Here is a 26,859-nt window from a genome sequence, read left to right as displayed (position 1 = left end):
CAATGTGCTATACATTCTTGGTCACAAATGCGGTTTTTACGCACGGAGACATCATGGGTTTGCGCGCTCTCTTGACCTCGCTCTGCCTCGTTTTAAACTGCTGGAGCGGAGTGTCGACCTTCGAGCTGACAATACTCCACACCAATGACAACCATGCACGAATCGAGGAGACCGGCAAGGACTCGGGAAAGTGTCGAGCAGAGCGTCCCTGCTTCGCTGGTGTGGCCAGGAGGTTCACGAAAGTGACCGAGATCAGAAAAAAAGAGACGAACGTGGTGTTTCTGGATGCTGGAGACCAATTCCAAGGGACTGTCTGGTTCAACTACTATAAAGGCGCTGAAGCCGCACACTTTATGAACAAACTTGGTTATGATGTTATGGCAAGTATTCTTTTAATTTCTTTGTCGTTTGGAAACTTTTTGTGTGTTAAAGTGGTTCAAGTTTGTATTTTTCGAAGATAAGTTTTTAAAAAAAATCAATTATGTGTTCATTTTTAAATTTTAGTAAATCATTATATTTAATGAGTTAATAAAGTAGTTGAAGTTCTTTTTTTTGTCACATAGGCTTTTGGAAATCACGAGTTTGACAATGGAGTGGAGGGTCTCATTCAACCCTTTCTCCAGAATATAAATTTCTCTGTGGTCAGTGCAAATATTAAACCCGACCAAACCCTGGCAGAGCTTCATAAATACTACAGTCCCTACAAAGTTATCAGTGTGGGCTCAGAGAAAGTAGCTGTGGTTGGCTATACCTCAGCAGAGACGCCATTCTTATCCAGGCCAGGTAAATCTGTTCCAATGATGTCCCGCCCAATGCCCATGCTTTGTTTTTCCAGTTCGTGGATGAAGCTGGATCACAATCAGGATAATTTCACTCAAATAAAACTCTCTTTCTTTATAAAGCGTCGCTGATTGTTGGTGTTTTCAGCTACATTACCAGATGTCTTGCCTTGTAATAACAACTTTCAAATTGTTATCCAGTATTTAGACGTTTTATTCACCAGTGTTTTGAAATGTGCACTGCTTGCTTGCACCCATCCGTCCCCTATTTCCTGTGCGTGTTAGGCAAACATCTCAAGTTCAAAGATGAGGTGGAGTCACTTCAAGCTCAAGTAAATAAGCTGGAAAGTCTGGGCTATAATAAAATCATTGCCCTGGGACACTCTGGTTTTGTTGTGGATCAAGACATAGCGAGACGCGTGAGAGGGCTGGATGTTGTTGTTGGAGGGCATACCAACACGTTCCTCTACACAGGTATCTCTATCCTGTTCTATTGTTATTTATTATAGTGTTTATCCAGCTGTCTCCAGACACAAAAACTGCATTTCACACATGCAACAAACCAATTTAAAGGAATGGCATGCTTCTAACCTCACTATAACAGAAAGAAAGAACCACTTAGGCTACAAACCACAACATTTTCTTTCTCTGCAGGAACGCCCCCATCTTCCGAAGTGCCAGCTGGCCCATATCCTTTTATAGTAAAATCCAACCATGGAAGAGACGTGCCAGTGGTCCAGGCTTACGCCTTTGGGAAATATCTTGGACACTTAAAAGTGACTTTTGATGATGCTGGCAATGTCATCAAAGCCGTTGGAAATCCCATCCTAATGGACAGCAGCATACCTCAAGGTAGACTAAAATATCAGATTACACTGTACACATGTTACTGTTTGAAAAGTCGAAACCATTCACTGAACCAAATAAGATTTTATCATGTTAAAATTTCTCAGTGTTCCTGGAAGTGTATTAAGGATTTGGGAAATGAGGCAAAAGTTTTATCTCTGTGAACACAAAAGAAACTGGATGTAATCAGAAGCGGCAATGAGACTAAATTACTCTGAAAGAGAGAGAAAACTTTTTTAAAAGCTGGGTAAGCTCTTTAGTAAGCATTCCTGCTCCTGACGCAGAACATGAACTTTAGTGATCATTTCTTATCTCATATTTGTTTACATTACCAGGTAACTTGTTATTACTGGATTTTGATGCACACACCCATCCTTGAGTGGTGGAAAATGTTTGCACATACTTACAGCAAAGTGGGGCAAAATTGCATTGTCCAAGACTCATCACAATATCAACAAATCTTCAGTGTTAAATTCCTTTGCTGACAGTTGAACATCCAGTGGTACATAGAGGTAAAAACTGCTTTAGCTAATTTGTCTCAGTATGAAAAGAATAACAAAAACACAACACAGGACTCAGGCTCTCCCATCACATCCATTTTCTAGTAAAAGTTTACATGTGCTCACACAAATAGGAACTTTAACATTACTTACCTTTTTGAAAGATACTTTTTGTTGTTTAATGAAGTGTATTATACTCATTAAATTAAACTAGTTAGCATCTTATATCTTATATAATCTATGAATATATGTTGCAGCCACTTTCTTGGGTACAACTGCTCACTAACACAAATATCTAATCATCCAATGACTTGTTTTGTTTTTGTTTTGTTTTTTTGCCTGTCCTGTTTGGTTCTTCAGCCGTCAGAATTGATGTCTGAAGGCCAACAAAGATACCCAATGGATTTACTTTACCAAGTGGATCATCACTTGCCGTATTGGTCCATTTGATCGACTTTTGTTGTTATTATTCATTTTATTTTATTTTATTTTATTTTCAGCTGTTACAAACAGGACAGACATACCTAGGGGATAGGAAAGGGAGAAAGAAAGATGAAGGAGAAGAAAAACAGGGGAAGAGAGACAGTGAGAAAAGTCACTTAAAAAGAAATGCAAATCTGTGCATTTTGACATGTAGACATGGTTAAGATGACCTGCTGAAGTTCTAAGTGAGCACCAGAGTGAAAAAGAAATGTGATTTAAGTGACGTTGAATGTGGGTTGGTTGGCACATGGACTCAGCTGACTATTATAGAAAATGCTGATGTATTGGGATTTTCCCACCTAAGCTTCCTTTCCCGTACAGCCAGGCTTACAGAGACAGTAACAGTAACAATCACCACTTGTTACAACCAAGATCTGCAGGACATGTTGAACCTTGAAGCAGATGGCTACAGCAGCAATATGTCATTCAATTTGACATTGTAACTATGATTTGCAATCTCATATTGAAAAAGTGGAGTTGTTCCTTGCTTTACAAATGCAATGTTACCATATTTGTGTAAATTCTTCATTAGAGCTCCAGGATTATCTATTTGCTCTCAGGGATTTACTCAAAATCCAATAATCTAGACTTTTTTTCTCCAACAGTCACGATCTGTGTTTTTTTTCTTCTTCTTTGTTTTGTTTCAGATGCGGAGATCCTTGCTGATGTTAATAAGTGGAAAACAGACTTGGCTCAATACTCGACTAAGTATGTGGGCCAAACCTTAGTCTACCTCAACGGGTCATTTGAAGAGTGCCGATTTCGGGAGTGTAACCTGGGAAACCTAATCTGTGATGCCATGGTAAAAGTTACAGGCATTTTTCACTTAGTTAACATGAGTTAAGTGTGAATTAGTGGTTATAAAAGGACTGCGTGAGTTTTAAGGAAGGTGATTGATCATAACAGATATTTATGATGATAAAAGGTGACGACAAACAGCCAGAAGCAAAGAGAATTTCTCTGTCATATAATACGTCTCTTTTGAATTTACAGGTGTATCACAATATGAGGCATTCAACTGGGGAGCAGTGGAATCATGTAAGCTTGTGTATGCTGAATAGTGGGGGCATACGGACAGCGATAGACGAACGCTACAGAAATGGTAGATTTTTTTTTTTCCTTTGTGCAGAATTGCCGAGTTCTTAATTCACCTTGAAGTGTTTTGTAATCTGCTGTTATTTACCTTTATATGTTGTCCTTTTAGGCTCCATAACAATGGAGGAGATCCTCACCGTGTTACCATTTGGAGGAACCTGTGACTTGGTCCAAATAAAAGGCTCAACAATAAAAAAGGCATTTGAACACTCTGTTCACAGATATGGAAGAAAGACTGGAGAATTTCTTCAGGTCTCAGGTCTGTGCTCCTCTGCTAACACAGAATAGTTTAATAATCTTTTATAACAAACGGTTAGAAATACATATCTAACATGTGCTTACAAAAGTTGCACTGAAAGCATTGCTCAGCTGCAGGTGTGCCTAGTTTTGTAACAGGAAATTAAATAGCATGTTATATGAATCAGTTCCTAAAGTAACCGTAATGCACATGTGTATTTAGTGCAGTGTGAAAACAATAATCAGTGGCTTTATGAGGTATTGAGGTAGTGTTTGTTGTCTCATCTTAGTAGACAACCCGCTGTCTCCAGCCTTACACTCAACATAAAATGCTGTTGATGTTCTCCCAAAAGTATTTTAATTTGTGTTTTAAGTAAACAGGACTGTGGCGGGGCGTGGTTCGTGGTGCGGCTGCGGGGTGAGGCTGAGCTCAGTCAGCTCATCACGCCTCCCCTGCATGAAAGAAGAATGAACTGGGTCCTGACGTTGTTGTTGTTGTTGTTGTGTACGTGTGGCTGGAAAGCTGCAGCCGAGAGTTGTAGAGAACAACAAGTGGTAAAAAAAGAGAGTGAAACGTGTGAAGAATGTGGTCGAGTTTGTCATTGCATCGCATGCCACAAGGACACACTAGTCTCTTTATATAAATGTAAACACTATGCCATTTTTCCCTTAAATTTCCAGGCATTCATGTGAAGTACGACCTCTCCAAGCCAGTGAACCAGCGTGTAGCATCGCTGTCATTGCTCTGCACAGAGTGCCGCGTGCCCAAGTATGAACCATTAGACCCACAGAAGACATACACCGTGGTCATGCCTTCATACATGGTGGGTGGAGGCGATAACTTTACAATGATTAAGAGGGAGTTACTGAAACATAATTCAGGTGGGTGGCAGACTCTTGTTCTAAATTTATAAGCAGTTTACCTCAGGCACTTAAAAGGACCTTTACTGCATCCAGCACCAGCATCCTCTTAGTCAAAAATCACACTGACCTCATTAAAAAATGACATTTTCAATTCAAAAGGTCAAAGGTCAACCTCACACTAACATCCCTAACATCATAATCAACTCGTAGCAAAGTACCTGGCAGCTGTGAGATCCCTCTACAGTTCCCCTTTCCTTGTTTTGCATAAAGCACAAGTTTTTCTATTTTGGAAAATGAATTACATCTTTTTGTCACGAAACCTTCGTTACTCATCTTGGTTACCGGATAAACGTCTTTGGCAAATCGAATGCAAACGTGTTAAGTTTCAGTGCACCTTTGTGAGCTGGATGGATACGCTTACACGCCCTATGGGCTCGCTTTAATGTTCGATGTTGGAAAAGTCACGTTAGCAACTGTTCTGTTGTTTTTCCCTCGCCTTTGTGCATCCATCAAACTGCAGATAATGGTATTTCCACGCAATTGACATAACCGCACTCTTTGCATACATTTTGTTCTTATCGTGAAGCCAAAGTATTTTGGAAAAAAAACACAATCAAAGGATATCTGCATATCTTTATTTTAACATAGTTGTTGTTTCTTTGCATTGCATTGGAGGAGCGTGCATTTTAAATATCACTTTTGTGTAACTGTGGGAAGCAAAGATTGCAATTGAGTTTAAAACTGATGCACGAATAATGATTATTTGTGCATATTTGTGCATCACATTTGTTTTGAGACTATCACTTGTTATACTAAATTTGGGTACTGATTTTTTATATCCTCTTCGCTGCCAGACTGAATACTTGTGTGTTTGAAGCATCCAAGTTTAGACTTCTTCTTTGAAGGTGTTTCTGCTGCTGTGGTCCACTCCATACTCACACTCCCTTTAGAAATACATATAATCTAAATATATAAATAGAACAAAAGAGCTCATTTAGCAATCACTCCAAGACTTGGCAGACTGTTATAAAGGTTTGCAAACTTTAATGTTTCAAAGTCATTTGTCCCTTGCTTTTTTCTCCCTGGTGGAATGCAACCTGAGTCATGACCATTAATGTTTTTTTAAATACAACATCACAGGAAGGAGCTAGACAGTGCTTTTCATGAATTAACTGGATTGTCTAAAGTGAAATTCTAACATCCTGTCCATGTTAAAATGGATGAATTCATCTGATAATGCCTAAAGTGAGAAAGATTTTACGAGCGGACACTGAGAATTAACTGTGGCGCACTTGTCTGTGAAACGCATGGAAATGGGGAAAAACAGCATATGGACTACACATGGAAACGCAGCCATATAACATCTGCTTTCAAGAGTTTATTCTGTGACTCAAAGTCCTGCAGTTGTTTTTAAACTTGACAATACACGTTGCAGTAAAATATCTCTGTAGTGGTATAGTGGAAAAGTTTTTGTTATCCTCAAGGCCGCACTAAAGAAGAAAAGAATAGCAGGATGTGGCTTGTGACATTTTCATTTCCAGCATTGCTTTAAGGGTTTTTGGCACTCTGGCACAGTTTATCGAAATGCTGAAACAACCATTGGACAGTTTTGCCGTAGCGCTTTGTATTAACACTTATGATTCTAAGCCTGAAAAGCTGATGATCTGCTGAGGGACATAGAAATCCATTGTTTTTGAGGATGGTTGAAGAACTCATATTAACTGTGGCAAACTTTCACACAGAGGTTGGATTTTTTTTGTTTTGTTTTTTAACTTTTTTTCCCACCCATTATTCAGAGACAGAAATGAACAACAAATCAAAGCCTGCTGTACCTGTAAACTCTTTAGTTCTCGATCTTTACTCTTGGGATTCTCTCCAGCAGGGATGTTTAAATCGTTTAAATATGTTTCTGCAGTTTTCTTTAAATTTTACAAAAATCGCTCTTGAAATCGAGAATCGAGCATCATGAAGATGTTATTTATGTATTTTAATGATGTAATATTGATTCATTTAATGCCACTTTGAGATTTTTTTTTAAAAAAATTTGCCTTTTCTTGCAGGTGACTTGGACATTACCGTTTTTTCTAAGTACATCTCCGACATGAAGCGCGTGTTCCCTGCAGTAGAAGGCCGCATCACTTTCAGGAACTCTGCTGTCATTGCTTCATACAGTATTGGCTTGTTGCTGCTGAGTCTGTGTCTGTCTGTGACACTTTGATTGGCTTTTTACACTCTGGTAAACTGTGATAAATTGAAAAGCTCCAGGACTTGGTTAACTGTCTTTTCAGCTCGCTGCCCTCAAAGCTAACTAGAAGACAACAGGATTACAAGTTCAGCCTCGGGGTAGCCAGCATCCAGGTTGAAACTTATTACAACCCACAACGATTCAGCAACCCCCCAAAAAAGCATGAGCGACAGTCTTGTTTACTAAAACCAACACACAAATGTACCGAAAGAAACAACCTAAATATAAAAAGCAAAGTTATATTGATTGATGGAGCTTACTGATTGAAAGACGAGGGAGTGTATGAAGCTTGGTCCATTTTCTGAATGAGATTATTTTACAAAATAACAGTGGATAGTAAAAAGCACACAAAGCAACAACTATTCCAAATGATTTTCTTTAATTACCATTATTCAAATGCCTGAAAAACTGTGGTCAGGCAGAATGCACGTCATCTTTAAAAAGAATGATGTTTTCATCGGGTTACAAACATGAATGCATTACTGTGTAGAAACTGTGAGGACTTGTAAACAAGCCAGTGATTTGTTGTCATGAGGACCTGTTTGATCTGCATATATGCAAAGCTGAAAGATTCATCTGCACTGAGTTCATGAATTTGTCAGTACATCTAAAATTCATATTTACAAAAGTGCTTTTAAAATTCTAAGGATTTTTTTCCTACTTTTATTTTTACACATTGAAAATACCAAAAGAAAATCTATTATTCATTGTGCATTCTGTTCAACTTGTAGTCATTCCAACATAAACGTAACTTTAGTGGGCAAATGATTGTGCTCTTTAATGAAATATTAGTATAGTGATATGTATTTGCTTGCTATGATTACTCCTTTATTAGCAGTCAGCTATTAAGCTTGTAATATTTTACATTTCTCTCAATCAAATGCCATCTTCAAACTGACTGATTAGACATAAACCCAGCCTCAGGTTAGTGCATTCCTAGTGTTCTTCTTAAGCCCAGATAAATGAGCTGGGTTACATCAGGATGGGTATCCCATCTAAAAACTGTGCCAATTTAAATCCACTGTTGCCTTTGCCTTCCCTCCTTATTCCTTTCCACAAGTCTTGTCTCCCTATTCCTCCTGTCTGTCCTTTGTGATTATCTGCCCACCCCGGTGCCTGCTTATCCCCTATCTGTTGGTCTGCTGCTCATTATTCATACTTCTGGTTTCCCTCAAGTGTAGGTTTTGGATTTTGTGTACTATGGATTTTTCCTTAGCCCAATAAAGGCTTTCCTTTTGCTGTTTATTTCCCTGCCTTGGTCATTTGTGTCCTCTCCAAGTCCACCACACCTGACAAAACTGTTAAATCACTGTCTTTTACTGTTAGCTTCTACTGCTAATAATAATACAAAGAAGAAATTGTCAGTTAAATTCTGACTTTTTATTTAGTATATACTTCATGTATGTATTTATTTTACAAATTAATGACAGATGCACCAGGGGAAACCATCTGCCTTTCCTCCTGTTGTGGGAGCAGGTATCCAGATACAGTTACTGTACATGTCAGTTATGAAGGTCTATGCGTTGGATTTAGTCTAGTGTCAGATGAGCTCGGGTATGCCAAGCATGTTGGCTCATGTTTATTTTACATCCATGGAGCCATCACAGACGTCTCCTTCTGCACCTGCTGAGAACACAAGAATGCAGGGTTAACTCAGAAGCAGATGTGTGTTGCTGTGGTTTGGTGTTTGATTTAAAGACAATGTGAAAAAGCTTTGATTGTGTACAATCACATTTCCATAAAGTTGGGACACTGGGAAGAATAAAAATGGAATGCAGTCACATAAAGCACACCTAATTAAATATAGAAGAACAATTTAAAAAACATAAAGTGTTTATTATGGCTTCTTCTTTGCCTGATAACATGTGATTTCTGGAAGTGTTCCTGAGCACATGCTGTGATTTGCATGACAGAAAGATGCTATATTGATTTTCAGCATTGTCCCTTGCACACAGAGATTTTTCCCAATTCCCTGATCTGTTGATGATATTATGTACTGTAGATGATGAGATGTTTAAACCCTTCAAAGTTTTATATTGAGGAACATGATTCTGATATTATTCAACAATTTGTAGGGGCAGTGTTTTGCAGACTGGTGAAATTCCGTCTTCTAAATGCTCTTTTTATGCCCAATGGTCTTGCCAAATAACCTCATTAGTTGCTAAATTTTCCTCCAGCGGTTCCTTTCTAGTACCTCTTACGTTTCAAGCCTTTTGTTGCCCTCTAACCTCTGCTCTAACCTAAATGCATCCAATTAAACCACTTGATATATATATATATTCAAAAGCAGAAGAACAGAAATAAATCCAGATATGGGGATAGGGGTAAAACAAATTCAACATCAGAATTATGCTCATAATTTTTGAGATTTTGGTGCGAATCTTCACTCCAATTGCAGAAGCATTACTGTACGACTATCCAGGTAAAGGACTTTGGCATACTTATTAACGAGCGATATGTGTGTATTTCTCCACTAAAAATGCAGTTATTTAATCTTATATTCATTTAACATTGAACATCATCATGCAGTCTCATTGATTCACTTATGCAACGATTAACAATGATATTGCTGATAGTTATTGACTGCATGTTTTTTCATTTTTCTGTTTATTTTTTGGTATTTGGGGTTTTTTGGGTGTCAGGATATATTCACTCTCCATTCTGCGGAGGATAAGAGCCTATAGATGGGTGGGTGAACAAAAATGAATATGTGTTTACCTTGTTTAGCTCTGGAAAAAGTTCCTGAATGACGATGTCCAGCAGCACATATGTCAGCTGAGGGAGGCAAAGCAAAAAAAGTAGGAACAAGATGAGAAGCATTAAGGTCAGTCGTGTTTAAATAAAGATGGAAACACGACCAATATGCAGAACGGCAGAGGAAACTGTGTTTCAGCAAACTGCATGTTACATTGCGTACCTATTATAAGGTGCGAATGTTACATTCAGAGGTACCCCAAGTCAATTTCATTCATATACCCATCTGTCATATACTAGCACAGCTTTTTTTTCATGTCCTATCACGTTTCCTATCAGCGAAGTGCAAACATTCTGAGAAAGCACCGACTGTGTCCTCGCTGTTTGCGCGTGTCTGTCCTTGTACCTGTTTGTTGAGCACTGGCTGCTGTAGTCCATCAAAGAGGAGACGCACTCCTTCATACTTGGCCTCTTCTCCGATACATTTCCCCAGAAAGTCTGAAGATAAATCAAGGACAAGCCCCCAGGCGGCAATTTAAAACTCACCACTTGTCTTGTAGGTTTAGATGCCGACTACAAGTGGTCCATAAATTACAAAAGGCGACTTGGAAGAACTAAATAAATACCTGGAATATAGCTCATCATCTCCTCGAACGTCTTCTTTGCTCTCCTCTGCTTGTCTTGGGCGGGGCGAGGCGGGCTGCTTTCACAGAAAACTGAGTCTATGAGGGCAAAGATTCACTACATGATTTCACCTCTGTTAGATTGTATTGTTTATTGTCATTTATGCTTGGAAATATTTAACCATATATGCTTAGAGGTGTATAATCGATTGTGTAGTGATAGGATGTGTGATCCTTAATAGTCTGAAAAGCATTCCAGAGTGTTCTGGCATTCACACCCACATTCTGGGAGCATGGGAGAGGGCATACCTTCTCTTATTGTTTTATGGTAGGATAAACGTATCTATATCTGTTTTAGTCTACGTGCCTTTTGTTTAGATGAACTGCTGGACTTCCAGACCAGCCGGTTTAGGGAAGTCATTTATGGGGTCACACTCTGACCCCACACACACACACACACACATGCACAGGCAAGGTACTCTTTGTTTGTATGTAGACGTCATATGTTAATGAACCTATGTATATTCATGTAACCTCAATAAAAGAGCAGTGTTACGGGAGAGCGGACGAGAGCAACTGGGGTCAAGCGAAGGAACGGCGTTTGTCCGGTTCTCTCCCGTGCACGAGAAACATGAAGAACTTTGCCTACTCGTGTCTTGCTTTGCTGTGTAATTACATTGTCTTCAACGTTCCAGCGAATAGGTTCAAGCTACAAACCTATCAACCTCACTTAGTTTGTTTGTTTAAAGTTCGAGATTCTCACAAACACGCAGACTCTCTTCGGTTCCTTGGTCGTGTACCTCTAAGCAGGGTGATGAGCGAGACTAGCCGGTGCTCCTGGACCACTTGGTTGAGTTTGTACTGAAGATAATAATCTGTGTAGGCCTCCAGTGTGTTCTTGAACAGGATCCTGCCACCCATTAGCAGGTGGTGCAACCAATCAGGGACACGAAAGACGACTCTGCCTAAAAATCAAGAAGAAGAGAGAGAGCACTGATCACCTACATGACCTATCTTTTTAATATACACCAGTCAGGTACAGCATTATGACCATCTGTCTGATATTGTGTTGCTCGCAGCCCTTAAACAATCAAAGCATAGACGCTCGTACCAACAAGTCCTATAAGCTGCGAGGTGAAGCCTCCATGGACTGGAGCACATCCCACAGATGCTCAACTGGACTTACATCTGGGGAATTTAGAGGCCAATTCATAACCTCAAACTTCCTGTTGTGCTTCTCAAATCATTCCTATACATTTTTCACAGCCGTCAGGGAATACAGTTTCCACACATGTCAAAGTAATATCCACAGCAATGGCAGGACCCAAGGTCTCTCAGCAGAACACTGCCCAAAGCACCACACTGCTTCTGCGAGTTTATACTTGCCTTCTTGCCATAGTGCATCCTGGTGTCCGGTGTTCCCCAGAGAAGCTTCACGCATACACGTGATGTGACAGAAAATGTAATTCGTCAGACCACGCTGTCTTCTTCTTACTCCATGGTCCAGTTCTGATCCTCACATGCCCATTGTTGGCACTTTCAGCACTGTACAGGGGTCAGCATGGGCTCCCTGACTGGTCTGCAGCTATGCAGATGCATACACAACAAACTGCAATACTCTGCGTGTTCTTACACATTTCTATCACAACCAGCAGTAACTGTTTCTGCAATTCCAGCTACAGTAGTTCATCTTCGCTTCCCATCAATGAGCCAATGAGCCATGACCCTGTTGCTGACTCACCACTGTTCCTTCCTTCACTGCTTTTGATAAGTATTGACCGATTCAGACCAGGAACACACCACGAGCTGCAGTTTTGGAGATGCTCCGACCCAGCTGTCTAGCCATCACATTCTGGCCCTTGTCAAACTTTCTCAAATCCTTACGCTTGCCCATTTTTCCTGCTTCTAACATATCGACTTCCAGGACAAAATGTTCACTCACTGTAATTGACGTCACCTGTCAGTGGTCATCGTTATGCCCTATCAGCGTAAACTGTGTGTTTTACAATCTCTCTTTCCTCATCCCCTATTTGCCGACCTTATGGTTTCTCATTTGGTGTAAACTTAACACTGTGGACATTTTTCAATTATTTGGCCTAATATTTCTTTTTTAGCAGCATGCACTTTCAGCCATATGTTTCATGGTTCTAGCGTCTGTCAGCTACACAGACCAAGACGGATGAAAGAATAAGACAAGCGGTGGAAATGGGCTTCCTCTGAAGGAAGCGAGGAGAGATAAGAAGAGGAGCTCAGTCATTCAAGAGGGAGTCAGAGTAGAGACGCTGCTTCTCTGCATCAAATGGAAGTAGTTGAGGTGGATATTGTGTCTCTCAGCTGGTTTGGAAATGTCCCTGTGCCTTCAGGGAGACGCCGAGAGAGGGTATCTCTGCTGTGGCACAACCCAGAAGTGGTTTCACAGCAGATCCACAAATGGCACATGTGGAGTATTTCACTTTAGTATTTTACCTTGCAAAACAAGTCCTTTCTGAAACACTTTCCAATAACATTTCAACCCGGTACAAATCTATCCACATTCTATGTTTAAGCCTGGAAAGGAAACATCATAAATTGTGTCTGCAGAACAGACTGCAAAAAAAAAACCCCAAACCTCTACTTACCAACATACATCAAGTAGTCATAGACCCCTTCAATGGTGATCATTTCCATGAAGTAGTTCTGATTGTGTCTCTTCTCTGTCATCTCTGATCGGTTGGCATTGTTTTTGAAGAGGTCATTGAAGAGCTGGGGGTGAGACACTTGCGTCAGATTTTAAGACTGAAGCTCTTTCAAACACCCACTGTCTCTATCTGAGAGCATTTCCAGTTATGAGTGACTCACAAAACTCTGGCAAAGTAAATATGTAACGTCCCTATTCTTTTAGGAATATATTCAGATTTTATGTTAAGTTAAGTGGACGTGTTTGTTTAAGCACCACTTGCAAAAAGCTGTTATGATCTCATCAGTTCAGCCACTGGCAAGTTCTCAGATTAAATGCCCGAGGCCTTTCTTGGCAATGTCAGACCTCATTTAAATTTTGTGAAGTGCTACTTCACAAAATTTGTTGCAAAAATAGCGCATGTGCTGATGTTTTATTCTATTGTGTCTGTAATACTAGAATCACCATTGGCTGATTTTAATCCCATTAAACTTCCTTTTAACTCAAGACAGAGGAATCTAATAAACACTAGAGGAAACAAAATATCAGCATAAACAGTTCCATCAATAGTCGATACAAATCACTGTCTTTGCTTTAAAAACTTTATTTAGGGGATTATTTAATCCCCTGCTCAATTTGTAAGTTTGCTACAGGGGTAAGAAGTTGCTTGTAGTTGGCACCAGGTTTGCACACATCTCAGGAGGGACTTTGGCCCACTCATCTTAACAGAAATTCTAAATCCTTCACTTTTATTGGCTGCTGCTTGGCAACTCAAAGCTTCAGCTCCCTCTATGGATTTTCTATAAGACTAAAGTCTACAGACCAGCTAAGCCACTCCATGACCCTAATGTGCTTCTTCTTTAGCCGCTCTTTTGCCGCCTTGCTGGTATGTCTTGGGTCACTGTGTTGCTAGAAGATGACGACGACCCATCTTCAGTGTTCAGGTTACGGGAAGCAGGTTCTTGTCCAAGCGTGGCCACGTTCATTGGACTCTCAGTGCGGTGAAGACATCCTGTACCCTTAGCAGGAAAACAGCCCCAAAGTATAATGTTTACACTCCATGCTTGACTGTGGGGAATATGGTGGAGGCTTTAGGTCACACTCAGCATTTCTCTTCCTCCAAACACAGTTGATGCCAAAGAGCTTGATTTTGGTTTCATCTTCCAACAGCACTTTCTCCCAACACTCTTCTGAATCATTTTAATGTTCACTGGAAACTTAAGACAGGCTTGTAACTTCTTGAGTGGGGGGACCTTGCAAGAACTACAAGATTTCAATCCATTACGGCGTAGTGTGTTACCAATGTTGTTTTTGTTGACTGTGGTCCCTACTGCCTTCACTAACAAGCTCCTCCCATGTAGGTTGGGACTGATCTACCATCACTCTCATGATCCTCACATCATGAGGCAAGATCTTTCATGGAGCTCCAGACCGAGGGTGATTGATGGTCTTTTTATTTTTATTCTGAACAATCGCACCGGCAGTTGCCACTTCCTTCCACCAAGCTTCCTGCTGATGGTCTTGTAGCTCATTTCAGCCTTACGCGAGTTGACAATCTTGTCCTTGACATCCTTTGACAGCCTTTTTATGTCTTGCCCATTGTGATGGAAATCCATTCGGTTGGCATTTGTGCTTTATATACATAAGTTGAGATCAGAAGTCTCGACAATTGATTTTAATCTGTGTGCCACAAGAGCAGGCAGCCAATCTCTGGGAGGCAAAATTCTGTTTAGGTTGTAGGGGATCAAATACTTTCTCCACTCAACGACATGCAAATCAGTTCATAACTGTTATGCAATATGTTTTTTTCTGGATTTTTGATCAATTTTCTGTCTCGCTCCATTAAAAAGAAATTACCATAATAATTAGAGACTGATTTGTTTCTTTGTAAGTGAGCAAACTCACCAATTCAGCAGAGGCTCTAATAATCTAATTATTTCCCCCACTGTATATCTGTAAAGCTCAGCTGCCTTGTGGACTTTTGACCAGACAGTTGTAACAGGAACAATTAATTGCAACTGAGCCTTAGGGAGGACTCTACCAGTACTCAGGATTCTCCTCAGGCTACTCTTTTAAACAATGCAGACAGTCAAAAAGCTATAAAGCCTCACTTGCCAACCTTTTTGTCATTCTCTGAGGTGGGACTCAGGATAGTGAGCTCAGGTCGGCTGGGTTTGGGTTTGGGAGATTCACAGGAATTGAAGAAGGACTGGATGAAAGGTTCCAGGTGCTGCCCTTTCTGCCATAAAAAAAAGCACACGTGCAAAATGTATATTGGGTAGTTATGGTTTCAAAAACACAAAGCTGACATTTAAAAACATCTGTATTGTGAAAGATGAGACACAAAGCACATCCTACATATTGTGTCCCAGAATAAATGCATTTCTCACCTCTTTTATCAGTTTGCTGGGGACCGACTTAATGATTTTCCCTGTGAAAAATAAAAAACCTTATCTCAGTGATGTATGCTTCTGTCACGTTGTGTCTCTTTTCTAGACACATCTCTTCTCATCCAACCCAAGGTCAGCCTGATCAAACATTTCCACAGGCTGTTTAAACATCATCTATTTTGCACATTTGTTTAAACAAAGCGTCTGTCACATTCTCTGCAGCCAGGTCAGAGAGAATGTGCCTCATACTGTACCGAGGTTCACGTCAGGTAACATCTTGTCCAGGAACTGAGACTCCATGCTATGAGGAGACAGGAAGTCGGCCAGTAGCTGGCTGTTGCTCAGCTCTGGGTGCTGCAGGAGTTTCTGCAAAGTAAACAGATAATGAAAACACACATTTGTTCTGTAGCTGAAAATCAATCACAGGACTGCAGATTTATTGTGTATGATCAAATGTAAGCAGATACAAGTGCTTTACTCATTTTTAGAACAAAGCAGACTGTGGATTTTCAAGGGCGTTATGTGGGTTTTTCTGCTTATAAAGCCTCCCAATCAAGTTTGGATTAGTGCTTACTACTTTCCACAGAACATTGCAACTTTTTAAATTAATTCCCAAGCTTTCAAAGCAGCCTCTTGGTGTGCCTTGAAAAAACTTATTTCAAGGTAAGTAATCCATCACAGTGGAAACTTTTACTGCTTTTTGTGTTGTCTCTTGTGATTCTGTACTGATGGTCCTCCAGGTGGGGACCATTTAAAAATCTTTCCTTGCCGAGTTTTGTCATTTTTCTCTATAAATGTTCAACAGTTAAGACTCAAATTTTATTCCTTGAAGTGTTTAAGGACCTTGGCAGCAACTGCAGAGACTGAATTGTGTTTTATTCAGTTTTTTCCTCTGTGTTTTTGAAAAGCTGCTCTTAGAATCACCAAATGAAGCAACGACAAAGATATTTTTCTCTCTTTACAAGAAGTGACTCAACCACTGACTAAGACTGATTAAGATGACTTTAAATGTTTCTTTTTTTCTGAAACCTAATTTGAAGTATTCTTGATAAACGCATATGCACAGAAAACTACACCCAAAAACCTTTTAACAATGTGTGTGTGTGTGTGTGTGTGTGTGTGTGTGTGTGTGTGTGTGTGTGTGTGTACGTATTTCAAGCTAATTAGTTCGTAACCTTCTCACCAACCGCCTCCCCTCAAAGTCATTTTCTTAGTTTTTATTATTTAGTTATTTGAAGACGTTTTCACAGTACAAACCATGATTCAGCAACTTTTAGAATCACCTCTAGCAGCAATAAGTTGAAGTAAACATTTTCTGTTTTTTTTTTTATTTATTTGAGGTTCGTTTTAAAATTACACTTGATGCCCCCAGGTTATATTCATCAATTTTACTATAATATATTTACTCCAAGCATATTCTTTTAATTAATACTAGAAAGTCATCAGGTTCCAATATATATTTTGCAGAAAATGCATAAACTAAATGCATAGTGCTAAATGTCAGGTTTTGCTATTAAAATTAACAATAGGATGCACATTTTTGTATATTATGTTTATGATTATTAGGGTTGGGTACATGTAGACATAAATATATACGTACACTACAATCATAATAGCACGATTATATAAAGAAATTATATAGCAAAATGTTAAAAGTGTAGCTACACAGTAATTACATAAAGCATGAAACTTTTAAAAGTGATTATTGTAGCTGATCAAAACCTGTTATATTGCCTAGGTACAGTATATATTACACCTATCTAAATGCTACCTCATTAAAAAAGCATTTGCATTTCAACATCAGAGATGGTCACACTTGCATGATCCTTTCATCAAGTGCATTTGATTGGACTATTATTAGCATCATAATTTCTATGGAAGCAGTAAGGCTGTACTCAATGTTTCACAGCACTTCATGGAGTCCTTTGAAAACTTTCTTTTTCACATGACTGAGTATCGTGCCTAGTGCAATTCAGAAGAAAAGGCCAAGAGAAGCGCAGATATCTACCTGAAGATATTCCTGAAATTCCTCCCTCTTCGATGTCAGAAATTCGTAATTCTTGGGACCAATTATTCTCTTTGAGGGCAGCTGCGCATCTGGAAATGAGCCTGCAAATGGTGTAAGATTTCACAAAGACGAGTGTTAAAAATATGTGTCTCTCTTTAACTGGAACATAACAGCCGTGTAGTTTCCAAGTCCCCAAATAAGGCGACAGGCCCATTAAATGTTCTTCGCTTCTAAAATGTAAGTTTACTAGGAAGTAATAATCTGGGATTTTTCTGTGGAGTCGACGACGTCATTTTCATGGGAAAATTCCTTCCTGATGGCCTTGAATGAAAAACAGAGCAGTGCACAGGTGCTCTAAATTAGCATTATGTAGAAAACCTACCATGAAACTCGGTGAGCTTTGACTCTAGGACATAGAACTCCAAATATCTCCTGTACACAGACCAGTGCTCAGTCTCATGTCCGACTGCAGAGAGTAAAACAACAGGGTTTAATTAATGACCCCAAACCAAAACAGCTCGTCACAGTAGTTAATGGTTACCTAATAGTATTACAGATTATTTACAAGTATGTTTTAATGAAGGTCCGCACAGCCTCACCTGCCTTCCGGTCATTGCGCTCTACATCAATACAAAACACTGGGATGCGCTCCCTCTTTACGTCGTCATCGTAGAAATCAATGTACGGGATTGTGATGTTCCAGGCTGAGAGGTTTCGCGGGGTGCTCGGGGTGGAGGCCGCCTCCATAGGGGGGTCATCTTCCAGCACCATCATGGCTTCCTCCACCTTGAATAGAAGGAAGTGAGAGTGGTTGAGGTCAAGGCTTTGCAGAGTACACGATAGATGAACAACACGACCACTTTTATGCTGCAAAACACACAAAGGTAGAGGCCTAACTTTAATTTCTTGGACTTCTTTTGTTCTTTGTGTATGGTTTTTTTTTTACCTTAACCATATAATCTACTCCTATCAAAATTACTATTAAATTGAACAGCAAATGCGAAGATCAGGGACAACTAAACAAAAAAAAGGTGACTGAGACCTGACCACAAGTAAGGGAAGTGCAACGTATACACAGGATATCCCTTTACAATAAATGCCGAACAAGGAATTAACAGAGTGAAGACAGTAAAGTGCTGTAACAGACTGTGTTTGAAGTCACATCAATATAAATTTACAAAAGCTCTTAAACTAGCGGATTTTCATTCATCTGACACTCTTTTTTTTTTTATTTCTTTCATTTAAGGTGGATATTTAGTCATTTTCGCAGGTCATCTTTGTGGTTTCACAGGGAAACTCTTGCTCTTTAAAATCAACACTATCTACTGTAAAACAGGCAAATTCATGGACTCCACCTCAGAAAACGCCAGAACCCAAACGTTGGATTTAAATATTGGAAAAATAGACAGATATTTTATTATGCCTGAAGAAATCAGCAAAAAACAAGCTTTGTCAAACTCGGCAGAGTCTGCAAATTGCACTGAAAACCTTGAAGATTTGCCCATAAGGTAGAATTAATAGACTCTGTGGCTTTGTTTTCTTTACTCACCAGCGCCCCCATGTGGGAATCACTTCAGGAGACCCTCAATATGACTTGAAGACTCTGTTTGCAGTTACTTCTAATAAATTTGACACGCTGCTTTAAATTTGACATGCAGTTTAACCCTAAAAAGCAACTATCACCACGTGAGCATTATTTTATACACTATCATCATCTTATAATGAATGTTTAGGACACTTTTAGATGTGCCTTACCATATCATCCTCCCCCTCTACCAGCCCATAGGATGGCAGCATGGCTCCTTCCATCGTTGTGCTCTTGAACACTCCTTTGATCTTACTGCCAATGCGGCTAATCCCAAAGGACTCGCCCCTCTTAGACGTACTCCTGCAGTTCAAACAAGGAGGCTATTAAACACGGAGCAAAGGAGGAGATGCGCTTGGCTTCAGCAAAGCGCATGCAGCTTCAGAGAGGTGACAGAGCAGGGACTGTAGGGAAGAAGAAGCAGCTTACTGTATCTGTATCATGGGAGGTAAAAGCTAATCTAGCCAAACCAATGAGAACGTTTAACTTCACAGTCAACAATAATCAACACAATAAAATGCCTGCGTTATTGGTAAAGCGCTGCAGAGCCACAAAAAACACACACACACACACACAAAACAAAGCACTGAGCAGTGATGAACAGATGTGAAGCTTGGAGGGGATATTTTCAGGGTGTAAAAAATGCTGATGATGATCAGTTACCTGACAACCGATAAAAAGCACACAACATCACAGTTGCTCTGTGTGAGTGCCGGTTTGCTCACGTAAAATAAAAATCACCACATGACGCACAGAGATACGCCTACTACACAAGAAGCCGAGCACAGAAAAAGTGGCTGCGGTGTCAAAAACAAGACGAAACGACAAATTAAAACAGGATCCCGTGCATAGACCCCACCATGCAGGCGTCCGGCTGGGACTGGGGTCACATGGGTGTGAAACTGGATAGCATGACATCACACTGAGCGACCTGTGACAGACAGATGGACCCTGACTTACTTGGGTGATGAGTGGCGGTGGGATAGCGAGCCATATGGGAAGTTTGTGAACGTGGACTGGGCATGGAGGGAGTTACAAGATGCAGGTGAAGAGCTGCCAGAGGCGGTGAACAGTGAGGACGGGGACTCGGGGCTCCAGTCCCAGGAGCTATAAGCAGAACAGGGTCACATCCCCACGGGCAAGAGGAGGGAGCGGATCGTGGATCATACCAGGGCAGGCAGTATGGTGGTCACAAAATCAGAGTGGACATACGGTCACAGACACAGGCACGATGGTGGAAATACACAGATGGGCGTAATGGGCAGACAAACGGGCAGAGGTGGAGAAGGTTTCTTAATCGCAGGTATGGAGGGAGGTTAGCCTCGAAACTGGTCACGTGTGATTGTGGGCTGCGAAAGCAATTATATGCTATCCCAGCTATCATTTTGAGTGGCGTAATTTATGCTGCTTTGGAAACTGCCTTTATAACAAGTTTGCTTTCAGGTGTTGGAAATGAAACAGAAAATGAGTTTTCCTTCATTTTAATTCTCTCATTTTGGATATAATGCTTTTATTAGCTTTATCTGCTCATAGGCTTACTGGTGACACATGCTATGATTAGCTCATAAAGGTCAGTTTACTCAGTGTTCTCTCTTTTTGCAGCTACAGCACACTCACCAAATAAAACATGTATTTAGGGGTGAAATGAGATGAGTGCTAAAAGATTATATATCATTATCGCAGTATCAGCTAGTGCTTATGAAACTGAAGCCCTCCTTGACGGCTCGGGCCCAGGCAGGGCACAGTGATTCTGTTAAAAAAAAAAAGGCAGCACATCTTTAATCTTAAGTATGAAGTGTCTTTTGGAATCTTGCGTGCAGCACTACTCAGCCAGCCACTGTTCTGATCAGCACACTGACGACTTGTACTCACCGAATGTCATCCAAACTGACGCTATTTCTGGAACAATATGCACAAGGAGTTAGTGGCTGGGCCGCGTGGCCACGTACACACCACACCCCGCGATAGAAAACATGACAGTCGATCCATGGCTTCAGCTCAGTTACAGCTATACTGCAGTGGTCTAATATAACTTGCATTACAAGAAAATGGGTTGCTTCTATACAGCTTAGTTACAGTTATGTTTATGTGTGACGGAGCTGGCTCATAGCATATCCAGGGACAGGGATTTATGTACGTTTAATAGGGAAACCAGGAAAACTGGACGTGGAAGAAAACACAGAAATTTACTGTGTGTCTAAAATCTTAGTTAACAGTGAATTTGTGTTTGCGCTGTTTTCTGTTTCTATATTTTCTGAAAGTCCACCTGTGCATCATTATGCTAAACTTTTATGCTGTTACACACAAACATAAAGTGAAACCTACCTGCTCATTTTGGAATTTCTGGCAGGGGACTCGGCCCCTCTGAGAAGCTGCCGAAAGTACTGTGGAAAAAAGGTCACGGGAATCAAACAACACATATGGAAAATCTGGTACAGTATGCAAGCTAAACTCAAGGAACATGCCATATCTATTGACCTCTTAATGCCTAAACCATAATAACCACTGATGCCCAGTTTATTTGGGAGCAAGAACAGGGGTGGCAACTAAGTAGAAAATAACCTCGCATTGTTATCCAGAAACTATTCACACAGGGCTATGGCCTGCTCTGAACAATGGCTGAGCTCTGGTCCACCCAGCTGAATTCAATGAAATTGCTTCTGAGGGGTGAAATTCAGCTTGGCAGTTTGGCATAATGCCAGCGCCGGCTCATTGGCCGGTTGCGTGTCTGATATTGATGACAGGGCCAATAGCGGTTGGTAGCTGGGGGATGGAAAAATGGGTCTGAGTCAACAAATTCCAGTTGAGTTTGAGTTTAAGCATTTTACAGATATAGTTTTGGTACATCTGAGACAATAAAAATACTAAATTTAAGGAATGATCATTCAGTATCAACTTAAAGACCCATAATTTAGACAGGAAAATGCTTAAATCTGGAAATCAAGCTGGGTGACAATAGGCTTAGTGGTTTCTATTGAGGTGTGGGCGCTAACCTCATCGCTGTGGCAGAACATGGGGGTGAAAACATTCTCCAGAAGAGAGAGGACGTGCTCGTAGGCTTCAAACAAGCACCTCATGGTCTGCAGTTTCACCACCTCCCCATAAGGACCCTCAGCAACTAGGACGTTCAACAAAAACACACAAGCGAGTTAGCATACTACACAGCATGCATACTCATTAAGGCACACCTAGGATGTTTAAGACACTTTAACTTCAATAATGACTCCTGTCACATACTGTTGCGTATTTCTTCCACTATAAAGGGGTCAAAGCGGATTTTGTCAACACTCTCGTCCAAGCAATAGGTCTCGTAGATCTTCTTCACTTCCTTATGGAGCATCATCTTCTCTGAATCCAACAGCTCAGGGCACAGAATCCTGTCGTTGAACTCCTCTGAGAAGTTAAGAGAGTCAGACATCAATACGTCACAGTGATAGGTTAACTCTGCCACCCATGAGTGGTAATTTTTCCTGATAATTTCAGATGGGGTGATGAAAAGCTGTTGACTGACAGAACTGAGTAATTAAGGTAACAACAACGATTAACAACTACTAACAATTTAGAGAAAAAACTGAATACTTGCCAACTGCGAGACAGAATTGGAGGACATGGACAGCGCCTTCTTGCTTTAGGAAGTTCATAAAGCGAAAGAGAAGGTCTTGCTGTTCTCGAATTTCCTTCAACTCCAGCTTTAGCACCTGATACAAAGGCAGGACAAAAATGGATTAATATACTCTATAAAGCATTGCCTGCTATATTCCTCCTGCTTCTATTAGGCTTACGCTGTCCCATATACCAACTACACATTGTCACTAGGTTTTTGCTTAATGCCAGATGGCTTTTGTTTCAAAGACGGCTTGCAGTTGAATTTTTGTAGGTTTTTAATGAATTACTTCACTCTCCTAGATGAAAGCAAACACTTACTGAGGGCTTTTTGCTGCGAGTATCAGAGTACTTTTGTAGAAAAGGAACCAGTGTTGAAGTGGGCTCTGTGGCTTCTTCAGGCTGGAGTGAACAAGTCGGGAAAAATTAAATACACGTTTAAAATTCACAGAAGATACACTCACCCTTCATTCTGTTAGGTATGCCTATGCCAGTTCGGAAGAAGAATCAGAACGGAGAAGAAAGGAGATTTAAGTGGATTTCTATGTGGCATGGTTGCTAGTGCTAATACAGGCTGGGCTGAGTATTTCAGAAACTGCTGATCTACTGGGATTTACTCCACACATCCATCTCAAGAAAATGGTCTGAAAAAGAGAAAATATCCCATGAGCAGCAGTTCTCTACATGAAAATGCCTTGTGGATGTCACAGGTCAGAAGACAGTGGCCAGACTTCTGGCTGCTTTGAGCAGACAGGATAGGAGGGCGACAGTAACTCAAATAACCACTCATCATAACCAGGGTATCCAAAACAGCATCTCTGAATGCACAACATGTTGAACACTGAATCAGATGGGCTACAGCAACAGAGGACCACACAAAGATTCACCAAAATTGGACAACAGGAGATACAAAAGACATTATCTGGTCTGAGTCTGAATTTCTGCTGCGACACTTAAAGGGAAGGGTCAGAATTTAATGTAAAGAGCATGAAAGCATGGATGCATCCTGCCTTATACCAATAACTCAGACAGGTGGTGCTGGTGTAATGGTGTGGGGATATTTTCTTGACACACACTGAGTACTGCTGCTGACCATGTCCATCTTTAATAACCCAGCCAACAAATCTGCTTTATGCCACAGAAATTTGAGTTCAGAAAGCAAAAGATCGACCTGACTTGTTACTAGAAAGGTGAACCAAACAGAGTGACTGGTGAGTGTAAATGACAGCCAGTTACAGTCCAGTATATACTTACAGGTGAGTTGTCAATGAATATCAAAATTAAATGATTCGCTGTGTCCTGAATTTAAAAAAAAACACACAAAAAAGCAGTCAGTAAGTTTCAAACTCAAGTGTAGCGTTGTAAGTAATGTTTTGATTTGTCTTTTATTTGCATTCTCATAATACTGCACATTAGCACTGGTTAAAGGACTATAAAAGAAATATCCTGTTAGACTGGCAAAGACAAAGACACGTTCAAGGGAAAAAACAGCTTTGGATTTCTATTCTACACTCACAGGATCAGCCAAGTAGTCCATCGAAGGAAGGAAGACAGAACCAGCCAAAACCTCTCTTATCAGGAGTGTAAGAGATCTGAGAGAATGACGAGATACAGAAGCAGGAAGTAAGAGAATGAAGCAATAAAGAATCATGCTGTGCATTCCTGTTGTGACTTCATTGGGTAAATTTATGGTTGCAGTGCATGGGCTTTACTTCCAGAGCAGTCAGTTACCTGCAGTCTGTGGCCTTGGGTGGCAGGATGTAAGGGAACAGTATCTCAGTCAGCTTCCTGAGGTAGAGAAGTTCATCTCTGCGACTGCGAAGAGCCACGTGGAGATCAGGACCATATTCCTCCAGGGCAGCTTGTTGAAGATACTCTATGTTTTTTACTGAAAAGAAACCAAAAAAACATTTTTTATGATAAAAGAAATAAAAAACAAACTGCTCTGTGTGATTATATCTGCCATACCCTTCTGCCTTGCTTTGCTAATAATCTCAATGTGCTTCATGGAAACTTTAAGGAGCTTTTTTGTGATGAGAGATGCCACATCCACCTAAGAGAGAGAGACAAGTTTATTTAAAAATGATGAAGACCAGTTTAAAAAGTTTTTTGTCTTTATAGAGTCTAAGTTTCACCTTCTGAGTCCGACGAACCAGCACGGCTGCAAAGAAACGCAAGGTCACTCTCAGCTCGTCAACAAACGCCTCGTCGTCTGTGATGTCTCTGAAAGGAAAAAGAAATCTGTCCCCTCACTTCACAGGACACAACACAGTTTGAACCTCGAAGGAAGGATACAAGAAACTCTTACCTATACCAAGGATATACAAAATTTTCCAGAACAAGCTCTAGAATCTAAAATAAAAACAATAGATTTTATTGTGCCATAATTTGATCGATTAATTTAATGTTTATTTAAGAATAATGACGTGTTTAACGAATATGTCTATTACCTCTGAGAGTGAGGCATCCACTTTAGAAGGAATTTTCAGGTCAAGCCATGGCTGATAGTTTTCCAGTAACAGAGTCGGTCTATAAATATGAACGAAATTTTTTTTTAAAAAGGAATGAAATAGAAAAAATTCAGTATCATCAGCAGAGGAAGACAGAAGAATCCAGTCTGGCCACTAGATGGCATTGCTAAATCTCCCATGACCTAATAAGTAGGTAACTTATTGTTGTCAACCCAGTAATGAGGTTATATATATATATATGTATATCATACGTAGTAACACAGTGATATGGACTTGGTCACAGATAATCTGTAAACAACATCATGCATTAAGCATTTATTATGCTAAATATATAACTGCTGCTGAAATAGTTATAAGGTTTCAATAAAACACAAGTCAGCTTCTGTCCAGTCTACGACCGTTGCACAACAGCATAACCACGTCACTCACCTGTGCCTTTTGCACTTGATTTTTCCACAAACAGCACAGCTGTGGCCCAGCGGAAACAGCTCCTGCTGGTATGACTACAAGATAAAGTCAACAGCAAAGATTATGAACTGCTGCTGCTTTTGTGCCTTTTTATTCATCATCATCAATGTATAAGTAAGCAATGGCATGCTTCCAACAAGTGATAGACATTACATATATTTCTATCAGTTGCGGCACTCAGAGTGTGGAGGCTGTATCCTCCTAATTTGTTCAGTTAAATTCTAACAGACCTTGATTCTTGGTTTAATGGAGACTAAGATGTTAGGCAGCAGAGACTCAGGCCCCAGGGAGCAGTAGAAAGTGACGACTCCAGCCAGGAACGACCAAAACACCATTATAATGTGAATATATCTGTAGTAAAAAGGAAGTGTGAGGTATAAATGAATAAAAACATGGTAAGCTATGAAGTGAAATTGAGTGGGCTGCAGGTTTGCCTATGTAGAGTGAACTAGTTACCTGTTCAAAAGCACAGTGGAGAGAAGCAGGACCAGCAGAAGGAAGCAGAACACTGGATATTGTCGACCAAGCTCCCTGAGCCGGTCCACCTTTACCCTGCGTCTTAATTTCTGCAGATAAGCCCGGATGCATCCCATCTTTGTCTGTCAACATCCAGCCTACTGCATATTACTGTAAATAAATAAAGGTCGCATTACGAAGTGGCTGCAGGCTACAAATAAATAAGGGCGTGTAGCAGGAAGCAAGAGCTCCTTACTCAAAGTCACAGTATTTTATTTTATTTAAATCTATCTATTCCGCTTAACATACGTATCAGGTTGCACTGATTTTAACATATCGACTCAAGCACTTACTGTAAGTGTACGGCGGACGATATGGGCCATTTTTCACTGTAGTTCAGGCGCGACACCATAATGAATTTGCAAAAACAAAATAAATACATAAGCAGGTTGCCTGTGTGCAGGATGAGCGCAGAGCCGCGCACAGCTGTGAGCCACAGCAGGATTAGTGGCAGTTACACAGCATCATTCGTGCGTGGACCGTCCTAAAACTCTGATAGGTTGCCGTTTTGGTTAATGGCCGCGGTCCTGTCACGGGCATAGCTGTCCATTGAGGAGCAGCAGCAGCGGCGGTGGTTGGTGCCTCGGTTGTCAGCGCTGGAGACGTGTGATGTCACCTCCGCTGCGCTCCCAGCAGCAGTAGCTGCTACTGGCTCCTGTAGTTTAGCTCTGAGGTAACGGACGTGTCCGCCACATATTCCCCTTGAAATGAAACCCACGCCAAGGTGCCCGGATCAAGGAGACGAGTCCCGGAGCGGAGTAGTGCTCACTGGAGCGGCCATTATTTATATTATTGT

General features: G+C 40.6%; 2 protein-coding genes across 6 annotated transcripts; one reads left to right on the top strand and one right to left on the bottom strand.

Annotated features, from left to right (window-relative positions):
- Positions 1 to 8,294, top strand: LOC102195438 (5'-nucleotidase). Its single transcript, XM_005723887.1, has 9 exons — positions 1 to 380; positions 564 to 783; positions 1,065 to 1,253; positions 1,434 to 1,631; positions 3,256 to 3,410; positions 3,602 to 3,710; positions 3,813 to 3,962; positions 4,622 to 4,822; positions 6,865 to 8,294. The coding sequence occupies exons 1-9, from the start codon at positions 3 to 5 to the stop codon at positions 7,020 to 7,022; spliced, it is 1,758 nt and encodes a 585-aa protein (XP_005723944.1). The 5' UTR covers positions 1 to 2; the 3' UTR covers positions 7,023 to 8,294.
- Positions 7,412 to 26,785, bottom strand: LOC102195736 (sorting nexin-14). Of its 5 annotated transcripts, none has more exons than XM_005723888.2 (31): positions 26,357 to 26,785; positions 26,004 to 26,174; positions 25,778 to 25,898; positions 25,509 to 25,582; positions 25,059 to 25,137; positions 24,917 to 24,960; positions 24,744 to 24,831; positions 24,577 to 24,661; positions 24,340 to 24,496; positions 24,125 to 24,200; positions 23,863 to 23,907; positions 22,930 to 23,010; positions 22,589 to 22,703; positions 22,243 to 22,398; positions 21,999 to 22,123; positions 21,331 to 21,389; positions 20,878 to 20,904; positions 19,966 to 20,112; positions 19,176 to 19,308; positions 18,020 to 18,206; positions 17,803 to 17,886; positions 17,421 to 17,521; positions 15,667 to 15,778; positions 15,413 to 15,453; positions 15,142 to 15,261; positions 12,985 to 13,108; positions 11,167 to 11,331; positions 10,370 to 10,465; positions 10,150 to 10,241; positions 9,768 to 9,824; positions 7,412 to 8,675 (listed from the first exon to the last, which is right to left on the bottom strand). In XM_005723888.2, the coding sequence occupies exons 2-31, from the start codon at positions 26,138 to 26,140 to the stop codon at positions 8,634 to 8,636; spliced, it is 2,970 nt and encodes a 989-aa protein (XP_005723945.1). In that variant the 5' UTR covers positions 26,141 to 26,174; positions 26,357 to 26,785; the 3' UTR covers positions 7,412 to 8,633. The 5 variants fall into 5 exon arrangements, with proteins under 5 accessions (XP_005723945.1, XP_005723946.1, XP_005723948.1 ...); XM_005723889.2 differs by having other exon boundaries at positions 7,412 to 8,672; XM_005723891.2 differs by lacking the exon at positions 19,966 to 20,112.
- Between the last annotated feature and the right edge of the window lie 74 nt (positions 26,786 to 26,859).

Source organism: Pundamilia nyererei, unplaced genomic scaffold (genome assembly GCF_000239375.1).
Source record: "Pundamilia nyererei isolate P.nyererei 1_Seehausen unplaced genomic scaffold, PunNye1.0 scaffold00010, whole genome shotgun sequence".
NCBI lineage: Eukaryota > Metazoa > Chordata > Actinopteri > Cichliformes > Cichlidae > Pundamilia > Pundamilia nyererei.
Note: the sequence above shows the minus strand (reverse complement) of the source record. Positions and strands in the feature narration are given on the sequence as shown.

Bases quoted from the DNA above. Each gene is read 5' to 3' on its own strand.
- LOC102195438 (XM_005723887.1), top strand. From the start codon at position 3: ATGTGCTATACATTCTTGGTCACAAATGCGGTTTTTACGCACGGAGAC. The intron at 784-1,064 runs GTAAATCTGTTC...TGTGCGTGTTAG, and splicing joins GCCATTCTTATCCAGGCCAG to GCAAACATCTCAAGTTCAAA. The intron at 3,411-3,601 runs GTAAAAGTTACA...TTGAATTTACAG, and splicing joins ACCTAATCTGTGATGCCATG to GTGTATCACAATATGAGGCA.
- LOC102195736 (XM_005723888.2), bottom strand. From the start codon at position 26,140: ATGGGATGCATCCGGGCTTATCTGCAGAAATTAAGACGCAGGGTAAAG. The intron at 25,138-25,508 runs GTGAGTGACGTG...TCATATTTATAG, and splicing joins ATCAAGTGCAAAAGGCACAG to ACCGACTCTGTTACTGGAAA. The intron at 9,825-10,149 runs GTACAAGGACAG...TGCCTCCCTCAG, and splicing joins AGCCAGTGCTCAACAAACAG to CTGACATATGTGCTGCTGGA.